The sequence below is a fragment of the Lithobates pipiens genome, unplaced genomic scaffold (assembly GCF_037356315.1).
Source record: "Lithobates pipiens isolate NorthernLeopardFrog02 unplaced genomic scaffold, aLitPip1_a1.2 Scaffold_25, whole genome shotgun sequence".
NCBI classification, from domain to species: domain Eukaryota; kingdom Metazoa; phylum Chordata; class Amphibia; order Anura; family Ranidae; genus Lithobates; species Lithobates pipiens.
The window spans coordinates 58,071,162-58,084,787 of NW_027507787.1; the positions used below are offsets into that span (position 1 = coordinate 58,071,162).

The following is a 13,626-nucleotide window of genomic DNA, read 5'->3' on the forward strand; positions in this document are numbered from 1 at the left end:
GAGACATGACACCAGCGTTACATGACTCTAGAATGCTGCTTCATGCTCTGCTCTGGAAGGGCTTGGACAACCTTTAGGCTCAGGCTGGTGTGTTGCTATGCCCAGAATGGGTTGGCCTGTTTGGTTGCTATGACGACCAAATGGTGTTAACCCTCTGTCCTGACCTTGGATATTCCATACAGCTCCATTTACGTTTACTGTATGAGACAACGTCCCCTTTATTTTTCATCTGATGGCCGGCACTTTCTGAGTGTCAAAGACACAAAAAGGTCATGTTTCTGGTATCTCTTATTTAATTATTAGCTTCTGTTGATTCTCTTAGAATTGATCTACCTGGAGAAAGGCAAAATTTGTGCATTGCTACAAAGCTGCTCTGTGTTGATACAGTTATAAAGTCCTGAATTTGGTGGACTGTGCATCAATGAAGGGTATAATATGCATATAAAAATCCTCAATCCTGTTACCCTGCCTCGAGAAGCTTGGGCTTACCCCATGCTTCTAATGTTGTAATATTGCATATTATAAGTTTGTCTGCTTAGGTGCATTGTTGGTTTGTTCCAGGAAAAAACACATATAATTACAGCCATTAGAACTTTAGACTCAGACAAGCCTTTCCTTCAGACATTTCAAGACCAGCCAGTTTTGAATGCTATCGCAATTACAGGAGGCCCTGTGAAGCTGTTTTGCCCAGGCTCGCTTTGTTGTCCACTCTGCATCAATGTTCCAGGTGCAGGAAGGCCCCTCTATCCTAATCCTAGATCTGCTCACTGATGGTGCTGTCAATGTGTAACACACTGGAGACAGGATCAAGTGGTATTTATCGCTGCTGATATAAATCTGCTGATAGGCTCTTGTGAGGTCAGAAGAATGGAGGGTGACTAGGACACCTTCCCTAAATTTTACAAATTGCTTTACTGTATTGTAGTAGGCACCTTATCTCGGTAGCAGCAAAACAGTTGTGGCTTTACATAATCATAGGTATATCTCGCCTCCCTTCTGCCTTTATTGAGTTACTTTGATGACATCATTAGGCATTTAGAACCCAAGCGTGCAATCCTCAGTGGGTATTCTTACAGGTATTGGCACAATGGAAGACCAGGACATAAACATGAATGCTTATAGCAGCTTAAGTATCCATATTTATGCATCAGTTGAGCAAATTAGTTGGTTGATAAAATGTAGCCCTTCCGACTGATTTTTCATTTCTCAGTCAGCCTGGGGTCTCTACAGCTTACAGAGTGCCCATAAAATTGTTTCCTGATCTGACAGTAATTGGTGAATTTCAGTTGACCTAGGACAAGTATTTGCGTTTGTGAGACTTAAGCTGAGCACCAGTCAGTCAACTAAAACTACAGGTAAAATACATACAGTATGTGTGTGCAGTTTTACCTGCCAAAGGATTATTTCTGTTCAATCTTTACATAAAGTGGCTGTAACCCAAAAAAAAAATGCTCTTGTCCTTTTAAGGCACGAGATTGAACCCTGTGCTTTTGCCGTGCCCTTTGTCCCTTTCGATGCTGTACAATACCTGTCTGATCTTGCCTGTTCCTGTCTTCCACTCTGTAAACTGATGAAGTTTATCATGGCTGCTGATCTGATAGCATGGTTAGTTTACGTGACTCTGTCATCCAGCTCTCTCCTCTGCGTCTCTGCAGCTCCTCCTCCTTGTCTCTTCCGTAGTCTGTGTGTGTGAACCGAGTTCTGTGAATTAATAATCTACAAGTGCTGTCGGCCACAGCTTGTAGTTCTCAATGAAGTAGGAGGGTGCTGGCACACTCTCGTTAGTCCATTGATTCCACTGCTGCTCGATTTTTATATATGGGCAGACAGCATACTAAATCTACAGGATCCTGGCATAGGCACTGTGTACACACCATGAGCAGATCACAGGGGCATACAGTCTGGGTATAAAAGATTTGCCTGCAAAAAGATGTGCATTTCCTATTTATTTTTTTAATAAAAGGTGGACTTAGCCTTTAAATATTGGTATAAGGATGAGTGAGGCGCACCTTCAGTGTTGAAAGATCACATACTTCATTCCTGACCATTTCCCTTTAACCCATTTTAGAATTGGCCCGTTTATCTTCAGTGCTTTAATGATGACGAAATCGCAGAAATACGAGTCTCCCCCTTTGTTTTTATAATAAGCTTTGTTTTCTCTCCCTCGTCTAGTTAGTTATGCTCCATTTCCACTTAGAAAGTATCATCGCAGTTTACATAAGTTAATGATTAGCATCATTACCCAAATGAACGACATGAAAACCAGTGTACCCTGGAGCTAAACACAGGTAACTTGCTGAACACGGTTCCGCGTAGAACTGTCGATTTAGTGTAACCTTTTATCAGATCAGTAATTTTCTTTGTAACACTTTAATGAAGACTTTTGTTAGGTATAAATGTATTTATCCTACACTTCACAGACAAATCACATTTTATTCTGGTTAGTGCAGTTTGAACAGCAGTAGGTTCATTGTCCTCTTTGTCTGAGCTGCCGTGTGATTAATTGTAGCTTGTGGTTGCGGGGTTTGAAGGATTATTCCTAGTAATTTTCTGTGTTAACCAAACTCTTACACATGGCAAAGCTTTACTGTTTTGTAATAAGTAATGGAGAAAAATTACTTATTTATTTTTTGTGTTGTATAGAAAATTTGAGGGCAGTCTTTCTATTCAATGCAGTTCAGGCCGGGTGTTCAGTTATGTATTTTACTCGTTATTACATTGTTCCGATAATTTGTACAAATGCAATCCATTTTGGAAAGGGACAGTACAGTACTGTCAGATTAAAGCTGGCCATCCAAAGATCACGTTTCAGCTGGTTCGTGATGAACCAGTTGAAATTTGCACTGTGGGTGGTAACTTCCCACCCAAATTCCCAGCCAAACAGCTCCAGCATCCAATCAGATGCAGCCGCTGGTTGGGTATTCTGACACCTTTGGGTGTTGCGGCTGTCAGAATACAGAAGCCTGCAGGGGACGTTTTCTTCCATCCACACTGTTTAGCATGAATGGGGTAATCAATGGAAATTAATAGAAATCTTACAGTATGTTGCAGACTGAATAAGATGCATCTTACAGTGTATGACCAGCTTAACTTGTGTAAACACAACATTTTCATATTCCTGATATGTGCCTGCTGTACCATGTACTTGTATGAAAAAGTATCCTGTTCTTTGTATTGCTTCCAATATGTGAAATCCCTTGTGTCCCTGCCAGTCCCTCCTGCTTTCCTATTAAAAACTGACCACACTAAGCAGGAGAACACACTGTGGTCAGTTGTCTAGCTGTGCTGGGAACCTGCTCTCCAATGATCAGACTTGTCCTTATAACCACCCCCCCCAACATACTTTTACTGGGAACTTCGGTGTGCTGCTGTTTCTCCTCCCCCCAGCTCTTTTGCAGCTGAGAACAGAAAGAATGGGATCACTTGTAAAAGGGGAAAACCTTTTGTTTTCCCTATATCTATACACAAATGTTTCCCTTTCTTTTCTATTTTAAACTGAATGAGTTGTTTTACAATGTGAGGGTTTACAATCACTTTAAAGTGGTTGTAAACCCTTACAAACCACTTTGACCTACAGGTAAGCCTAGATTAAGGCTTACCTGTAGGTCCAAGAAATATCTCCCAAACCTATACGGTTTAGGAGATATTTGCCCGAAGACGGGCACCGCTATCTACGGCGCATGCGCCATAGACAACGGCGCGCAGGCGCACTGAGCGGGGCATCGTCGATGACGGCAATGCCGCGAGTCTCGGCTCCCGTGCGCATGCGCGGGAGTGACGTCATCGCTGCTCCGGCGAATCACAGCGCCGGAGCAGCGAGACCCACCAAGAAGATGGACGCTCGGAACTGCAGGGGACAGCGGTGACTTCGCTGGCTCCTGTGTCAGGTAAGTGACACATAATGGACTACTATGCGATGCATAGTAGTCCATTATGCTTTGCCTTTACAGGGAATGAAAGAGGAAGTAAACTCATCAGGGTTTACTTCCTCTTTAAATGGCAAAATGCAGCGTGCTTTTTAACATCAGTTTGAGATGAATTTAAAATCATTCCAAATGCATTACAGTTGTGGTTGACCTTTTTAAGAGTGCAAAATCCGCTAGAAACAGCTCAAATATAGACTTGTATGGGGAGAGAAGCAATTTTGAACTACAAAAAAGCTTGTCAACACTGGCCTTAACACCATAAACTTGCTTACAGGAGCATAGGGGATCTCATAAGTGGGTTGCTGCTCTGTCAATGGACGCAGGGAGGCGACACCTGTGTGTTCCTTAAACTGGTTCTAAAGGCAGAAGGTTTTTTATCTTCATGCATTCTATGCATGAAGATAAAAAAAAAAACTTGTATGCGCAGCACCCTTCCTAATATTTATCTGAGCTCCACCTTGATCCAGCGATGTTGCACAAGTCTTGGCTGTTCAGGACTCTCCCTCCTCATTGGCTGAGAGAGCAGCGGGCTACCATTGGCTACCGCTGCTGTCAGTCAGTGAGAGGGGTGTGGCCAAGCTGAGGCTCCGTGTCTGAATGGACACACACAGCAGCGACTTGGCTTGGGTGCCCCCATAGCAAGCTGCTTGCTGTGGGGGCACTCGGCAGGAGGGAAGGGCTAGGAGTGCCAGTGAGATACCTGAGGAGAAGGATCTAGGCTGCTCTGTGCAAAAACAAAAGAAAACTTAAGGCCCCTTTCACACTGACGTCCCGTTCAGACCCGCCTGTCAGTTTTTCAGGCGGACCTGAACGGGTGCTCCATAGAGCTCTATGGAGCGTCGGATGTCAGCGGTGACATGTCCGCTGACATCCGACCCGCTCCGATCCGAAAAAGTGTAACGGAGGAAAAAGCTATTTTTCCATCCGTCTGCGGATCGGATCGGGTGACGACGGGCACTGCGGTCCGTCGTCATCCGATCTCCCATAGGGGAGAGCGGCGCTGTGACAGGTCCGTCCCTGCGCAGTATGCAGAGACGGACCTGTCATCTCCCTGCTCAGCGGGGATCGGCGGAGTGATCCCCGCTGAGCAAACGGATATCCACAGGGTGGATCAGAACTGATCTGCCCCGTGTGAAAGGACCCTTAGACTTCAATATCCCTTTAATTGGGATTGTGAAAATGTCAGCCTCTCATCTGTCCGATATGAAGGATATGTAAATCACAGAATTGGCTGAACGGCATTACAGGTATTTTGTCAGGAAATAATGTTCAGAAGTATGCATTTAACTGTGTATTTAGTTGTCAAGTCAGGGCTTACTTTAGCAAATTAAGATTTCTCCCTAAATAACTTGTGCACAGTGCAGATAGGAATGGTGTGTTCTTACTCTGTAGCAGGGTAGATAACCTGCTTTTAGCATTTTATGATTGTTGAGTGTTGAAAAGCTAATCTGATTGGTGGCTTAGCATTACTGCATTAATTGTCTGTATGCTGGCACAATTCCAAAAGTCAGATAAGGCTTCTACTGGGATACAATTGGCACATACCTTTTTTTTTTTTTTTTTTTTTTTTAGGGCCTCTATTTTTATTTCAGTCATTACCATTACAGGTACTGTTTCCTGGGCTGAAATTACTGGCTCTAGAATACAATATTCATTGGTCTTCCTCCATTTGTCGGACCCGATCTGTTGATGCTGCCAAATATGTCCTGCACATAATTCACAAGCCCCACTAGTTCTACCAAAGGTCTCTCTAAAGCCTGTCTTGTCCTGATGAATCTTTTTGGCATGTAAGCCATAGTTTAACATATGTAGCCACTGTTTTTCTTGTAATTACATTTTCTAATTTGATTATGTTGAATTTTTATTCCAATAACTTTATAAAATTCATTAGTAGTTCTTAAATATTATATATCCTCAAACCGGTTGGGTTTTTTCTTTTGCAGACCACCAGAAGCTTGAACGCGAGGCTCGGATTTGCCGCCTTCTGAAGCATCCTAATATTGGTGAGTGTTGTCACGTTTCGATTTCAATCTTTTTTTTTTTTTTTTGTGTTCATGAAATGGAAAATACAAAGACTAAAATGAAAAAAAAATGTATAGAACGAGCAAAGTCCTTAAAAGCTAAGTTCACTTTTGTCCTCCTCCTCCCTCCTCCCCCCTCCCTCCCCTCCGTATAACATTAATGTACGTCTATGCAAAAAATAAAATGGCTTTCCATTTATTCTACAAACCCTTACCTCCCTGTCCTCATGACTGTTCAAAGACACTGCTCCGTTACTTCTGCCTTACTTTGTGGACAGACTTTAGGTCATGACACAGGAAGGAGTTCATCAGTTGATCTCCGCGCACACACCCTGCATCATCTACCCTCAGCTGGTCAACTACTTCTTGTGTCATGACCTAAAGTCTGTCCAGGAAGTAAGGCAGAAGTAATGGAGAAGTGTTTTTAAACAGCCATGAAGAGAGTGAGGTAAGCGTGCGTTGAATAAATGAAAGGCTGTTTTATTTTTCATAGAAGTACCTTAATGCTATATTGGTACATAGGGAAGCTGGAATTTATAAGGAAAAAACAAGTGAACTTGGCCTTTAAGAGAAAAATGTCTCTTCCCACTTTTCCTCCTAGTAGTCTCTGCTTTGCCAGCGCACCATGCATGATCTTAGCAGGACGATGAGCAGAATATCTGGCTGACAATAAGCGTGTGACGTCCGATACACAGAAAGGTGATTTTGTAATAGATTGAATGAGGTCTATCAGCTCCTCTATTGATTTGCCAGCCTGGTATGCAGCCAATTCATTTCTGAAAACCTAAAGAGCTTTTTAATTAAATGTATAGGATTGCACAGCACAGGGTTAGATGAAGTGAAGCATTGGGGATGTGATGTATAACCATCTCCTTTTCTCCAGTGTAAACTGAACATTCCTCAGTAAGTAAAATGCATGGTTTATGTTCAGGTCTACAAAGTGGCACCCCTGTTATCTTTGGCTATGAAAATTACAAGATTTATAAGCACTAGAGATGTAATGACATTTTGTCGCCTGAAATATATTGGCCAAAAATTGTGTTTTTGCCAAAAGAAAAAAAAAAGTACTGTTAATGGCCATGGGTCACGCTGAGGTGGAGGCGGTGGGGATGCAACGGGGATGCCTTTGTTGCGCATGCCCAGTGGCAGTGGCCGCGCCGCCGGGTGACGTCGCTCTCTGTGCAGTTGGCATGCCCATTCCCTGTGGTTGGTAATCGACAGCATACAGGCGTCTTTGGAGGGCAGGCTCTGCCCCTCCTGGATGGATCTGGCTGCTATATTCATTTGGTGAGAGTTGCCGCTGGATATCTCTTCAACTGCTCTTTGGGTACCAGATTGACATAAAACGCCTAGAAATATAAAATACAACATTTATTGATTGCATGCTGTTTAGAAAAAGATGGCGTTCAGTAGTATGCAAAAGTTGAATATAATACAAATGTTTTTTTATATGTCATTTTTGGTTTAGGCCAAGTGAATCCTGAATTTTCGGTTTCGGCACCAAAATTTCCATTTCAGTGCACCTCTTAATAAGCACTATTAAAGTAGACCTTCCCTGCGTCTAAGCACCACAAACAAAAAAACACTGTTCAATTTTTAATATTCAAAGCAAACTCCCCCATCCATTCATGTCTCCATGATTTATTTTGCTGAGAGATCACTCTGAAAAACAACCCCCTAGCATTTTTGGCTGTGGTCATCTTGAGTAAGGACAAAATGATTGATGTAGTATTTATTTCCTGAAACCATCTGCCTTTAGCTCAAGCATGCATGAAACCAGGTAACTGAAGAAATGTTACTATGATTACCAGATATGGACAAAGATAAAATCCACTGTTAAATGTTGAGCGATGTCTAACAATGTATTGCAATATGAAAATGTTTTTATGGAACTTTGTCCAGTTTTTTTAATGAAATTAATAAACATTGTATTTTAAGCATAAAGATGTGCCTCAAAAGTCCCGATTCTGATTGATTTGCTGTACAAGGGGTGTGGTACATTACCAGTTACATAAACTAGATTTTAAAGTGGAAGTCCATGCTAAAACTAAAATTCCTGCATCTATAGCCACCAACATTCTAACACTAACCTATCTAGCCCTGTAAAGAAAACAAAATCAGTATACATAGCTTTTCTGCAGGCGATCCGACCCGATTTCCAGCGGCGGAAGTTCTGATCCCACACTGAGCTGTCAGCCGCTGCTTTGCTTTGGAGGCGGGTGCAGAGGACACTTTCATTTCACAGCTGTTGTCGGGCGGTGTAATCCGCAGAACTTCCGCCACTGGAGATCGGGCCGGATCATCTGCAGAAAAGGTGTGTATACTCGTTTTTTTTCTGTACAGGGCTAGATAGGTTAGTGTTAGAATGTTGGGGGCTATAGATGCAGGGATTTTAGTTTTAGCATGGACTTCCACTTTAACCTTGTCTCAAGCCATGTTAAACGGAGACACATAAACAGTACTGTGCTTGTGGCGCATTGCTGTAAATACCGAGTTGGATTTTGTGTTTAATAGCAGATGTCTGCTGTTCTGTTTAGGAGCAGGCAGAGCTTCAATACCATTGTACAGCTCTGGCTTGACACTGGATAGGGAAAGCAAGTAATACAGCACAAGAGACCGGGAAAAAAAGCTGTTTGTATATTTGCCTATGACATATGGCTAGTCTGTACGGACAGAAGGCATGTGGTATGCTTGTTTTGGCATGCCATTTCCCAGTGCTGTCCATGAGGGTGGTAATGTTTGCAGGGCAGTAATTTTTTTTTCTGCCAAAATGTTTTATAATGGCATTCATTCTGATCGCTTGGCATGCAAGCACAGACACAACAAGATGCTGTTCTGTGATGATCGTGCTAAGCATTGGCAACCCTTTTAGAATACTTTTAATCCCTTAGAGATGTGTAGCTGGTTACATAGGAAGAAGGAATCTTGGTTTATTTGACCACAGAAAGGTTAATTGGTTTGCGTAGGGAAGTGAGTGTTTTGCAGTCACGTAAAAATGGAAGTACACCCCTCGGAAATTGTTGACTTTTTCAACATATTTGAACAAGGAAGACCTTCGACTTTCATTCAAGCTGTGCCTGCAGATAAAGGTGATTTAAAATAAAGAAGTGTGGCCAAATATTTTTTGGCCATTCTTCTCTTGTGGGTCAGAGTGCACTTACTTTTGTCCTCTTGTGTCAGTTGATAGGCTACTACTCTCTATCTACTGACAGGGCAGAACTGTGCTAGACTCAGGAGGGATCAATGGTGTCAGGATCGACCCCACTGCTTGATTGAAAGCTGTCTGTGTGCGCTGGAGGAGGAGAGTGGTGACTGACAGTTACTGCTCTCTGCTCGAAGCAGACCAAATATTGAATGATCAGTGGTCACCCAGTTCTCAGTCTTGGAGCTAATGTAGAAAAAAAAGCTGCAGCATCACAAAGATGGAGGTTAATATGAATGTTAATTAAAAAAGACAAAAAAAAAAACACATACTTTATCTTTAATAAAATTGCAGAACATCCATAATCAGATTATTAGGGCATACTTGGGAGCATGGTGGTGGAACCTGCGTTATTTAACTGCTTGCTGCCCGCGCACTGTCAAATGATTGCGTGGCTGTGCAGTTGTTGTTCCGGTGTGACCGCGGAAGCCGGTCACCCAGCTGGTCACATGTAAACATGGAGATGCCGATAAATGGCTCGCCTCACCTCACACTAACGGAGTGTGAGGAGAGGAGAGCCGATCAGCGGCACCTCCTCACAGGGGAACATCTAGGGATGTAATCAAGGCACTGATCATCAGTGCCCCAATTACAATAAAGAAATAAAGTGTAAAATACAGCGACCACCAATGCCAGCATACAGTGCCCACAAGTGCCACAAATCGGTGCCCATTAGCCATACTAGTCAGTGCTGACAATCAGTGCTGCCGATCAATGCACATCACTGCTGTCCATCAATGCCCATCAGTGCCACCTATCAGTGCCCGACACTGCCGCCTATCGGTGCCACCTATTAGTTCCTATCAGTGCCCATAAGTGCGGCATATTAGTGCCTCCTCATCAGTGCCCATAAGTGCCACCTCTTCAATGCCCACCATTTGTGCCCATCGGTGCCGCCTCATCAGCGCACGTCAGTGAAGGTGAAAAATTACTTGGTTACAAAATTTACTAACAGAAAAAAAGTAAACTTTTTTCCCCAGGGTTGAGAAAGGCTGATCTAGGGTCTGGTGTTCACTTTGCTATTGATATGTGCGATGTCATCATGCCAAGATCAATGGTTTTCAAAGGCCTGTAGAATAGGGTGTCCCCCGGTTTCAGGGGGCAGTGCCCGGATTGAGGACACTGTCCCCGGACCAAGTCTGTCCCCGGTTTTGTCCCCGGATTTTTGTTCAACTGGAGCTGGGGCAATTTTTCAAAGATGGTCAGTGCAGAATAAAATAAATCTGAATTACACACCCCCGCTCCTACTAGCTTAGGGGGTGTATTTTTTCCATTATCTGTGTCCCTTTCTGAAGATGATGTGCTGATCAGAGCGGATGAACTATTTCTTCAGTTTCCGGCACATGCCCATTCAGCTCAGCTCACATGTTCTTCTGCCTTGGCTCAAATCCCGGCCAGCCGCCTGCCTGCTTATCTCCTTGCCTTCCCCGGCAGAGTAATTTTCCTCCGCTCCCCATCCAGTAGTAGCCGGGGCCCGGAGAGTGAGATCTGAGAGGCTGTGAGGCCATCGGAGGCGATGGGCAGAGAGAGGCAGCTGAGCTCAGCTGACGATGTCCAGCAGCAGGAATAGAGGGGAAGCAGATCCAATCGAGGGGCTGCCAGTGCCTTCAAGGCTTCAACACAGGTGTGCTTTGGGGGTGTCTGTGAATAGACTACATTGCACGGTGTCTGTCTCTCTGGCATAATGGATGGTATCAGAGCTCACAGGCAGCGGGCACTTAGTGGTCAGAAGCAATGATAGAGTGCCTGCTGCCTGTGAGTTATCATAATGCTGATGATCTTAACCAGTTGCCGATCACCTGATAGCATATTTACTGCTACAGGGGGGTCGCGCTGCGCAGGATCACTTATATACGTGATCCTGCATTTCTGGGTATCAGAGCCAATCGGCAGATCTGGCGGACTCGCCTAGTGGTCTGTCTATGTAAACAAGGCAATTCGCCATTCTGTCAGTGTGGAAGACATTGATCCTGTGTTCCTGCAAAGCAAGTACAGGGATCTATGTCTTCCCTTAGTAAAATCACCTGCCCCACAGTGAGAAAACACTTGTTAGGCACACATTTAACCCATTGATTGTCCTAGATGTTATCCCCTTCCCAGCCAGTGTCATTAGTACAGTGACAGTACATATTTTTAGCACTGATCACTGTATTAGTGTCACTGGTTCCCACAGTGTCATGCCACGTACACACAAGCAGAATGTCCGACAGAAAAAGTCAGACAGAATCTTTTCATCGGATATTCCGATTGTGTGTGTGCTTCATCTGACTTTATTTTTTTTTCGAAAATTCTGACGGACCTAGAAATAGAACATGTTTTTAATATTTCCGATGGAACCAATTCCTATTGAAAAAAACGCTTGTCTGTATGCTGTTCCGACGGACCAAAAACGATGCATGCTCTGAAGCAAGTATGAGACGGCAGCTATTGGCTACTGGCTGTTGAACTTCCTTTTTCTAGTCCCGTCATACATGTTGTACGTCACGGCATTCTAGACAGTCAGACTTTGGTGTGATCGTGCGTAGACAAGACAGTTTCAGCGGAACTCCGTTGGAACTCCATCCTTCGGAGTTTATTCCGACGGGAAAACTGGTCGCGTGTACGCGGCATTAGTGTCCAATTTGTCCACTGCAATATCGCAGTCCCGCTATGAGTCGCTGATTGCTGCATTACTAGTAAAGAAAAAAAATATGTCCCTGGATTTCATTTTAAAAATCTGGTCACCTTACTGTAGAAAGAAGGTGGCGAATGCCTGTGGGGTTGGTTTATTAAAACCAGGAAGTGCGAAATCTGGTGCATGTGACAGATTTTAACTTCAGCCTATTGAATGAAGATTTGTCAAAAAAACTGAAAGCGGATTGGTTACCTTGCACAACTGCACCAGATTTTGCACTTTCCAGTTTTAGTAAATCAACCTTTATGTGTATGGCTAGGAATTAAAAATGCTGACAATTTTGTTTGAAATCAGTCATTCCACTTTAAGGCAAATCTAGAAGTAGGGGTGTATTTCAAATCACTACTTATATGTACAGGAATGGCCAGCCCAGCCAATTCAGCCCAGGAGCTGACTGATGCGAAGACTTCAAAAACCCCCAAGGTTTCATTTTGGAATCTGTGGGAAACTCTTGCAACAGTTGGGGTGTCGAAGTGCATACATGGGCATTCAGAAAAAGACTGCACAAACCTCCCTACTGTGTCGGTTAATGAATGGAACATATACGCCTTCTGCAACATTGTGTGCTGCTGATAAATCAGAGTTGTTTGGCCAGAATAACAATAGATGTTTGCAAACCAAACACAGCATTTTAGGAGAAAAATACAAACTGTGAAACATGGGGGTGATTTAGGAAAGCCGTGTGCCATCAGTAGAGGTGCACGGCGAGCTGCAACACACATTTTCATATTTACGAAGCAGTGCGCCAGTAACAGAGCTTGAATCCCCCGTTTACTATATCTCGGCGCACGGGAGAATGCAATCTGTGCGCCACTATGGACATGGCGCATGGCATCTCCTATTCAATATTAACAGAAGATGGAGGTGTCAGTATTATGGGGTGATGTGAAAAAGTTTAGTAACTGCCCAAGTAACAAATATGCCCAAAATAGATTGAGTAACTTTTTGAGAGAAAGCCTGCTGTGCCTGCAAGTATGTTTAGAACTGCATGAGATCAATGTAAGCACTGTGCATGCACAATTGGCTGTTGCGCTCGTTCACATGCGTTTCTTCACTGTGCAGCCAAAATCTTAGTAAATGTTAAGCAACTTATGTAATTGCATGGTTTAAATGGGCATACCGCTAAATTTAACACTTTTTTTTTCTTTTTTTGTTACGCTGGTTCACCTTTTATGTATTTTTTCACACAGGTCATGTTAGCATGTTACATTGCCAACATGTGACATGCACCTTCTTAAAATGATGTGAAAAGACACCTCCTAAAAGGGCATTTAACCTTCCCCCTCTAATGCATATGATTTCCTTGGGCTAGCTTTTGCCTTTAAAGGGAAACTCTATTCCCCAATGCTCTTGTCTCCCCCACTCTAACCTCTTAGATTTCCATGGGCTTACTTTTGCTTTTAAAGGGGAAGTCCACGCTCCACTCTATTTTCCAAAGGCTGTGAGCTGTCTTCACCAATCCAAACCAAGTCCTTTTTCAGAGCATACAACAGGGCCAGCTAGGAAAGGGGCAAGAAGAGTGATCGCCCAACCCCCTCCTGAACCATACAAGGCCACATGCACTCAACATAGCTGGTTGCCTTTTGGTGCATGTTGGTCTCAGCCCAATACCAACCACAAAGCACCTTGTACCCACTAGTTTAAAGGGGGGTTTCCACATTCCGTAAAACCCCCTGTCTACAGCCCCCCACAAACCCAGCCTAGGATTGTGTGGAAGAGGTCCTTGTCCCCCTGAATATGGGAACAAGGTGGTTGACTTTTGGGGTGCCCGAGCCCCTCCTGCCCCCAAGCATCCAGCCCCTT

At 43.7% G+C, this 13,626-nt stretch overlaps 1 protein-coding gene across 25 annotated transcripts in view; it reads left to right on the top strand.

The window, feature by feature from the left end:
* The window catches only part of CAMK2G (calcium/calmodulin dependent protein kinase II gamma), a 361,588-nt gene that overhangs the window by 156,607 nt on the left and 191,355 nt on the right, over positions 1-13,626 (top strand). For all 25 annotated transcript variants that reach the window (XM_077454530.1, XM_077454505.1, XM_077454508.1 and 22 more), the window contains exon 3: positions 5,870-5,929. In XM_077454530.1, coding sequence (XP_077310656.1) covers positions 5,870-5,929 — 60 coding nt within the window. The remainder of the gene's footprint in view (positions 1-5,869; positions 5,930-13,626) is intronic.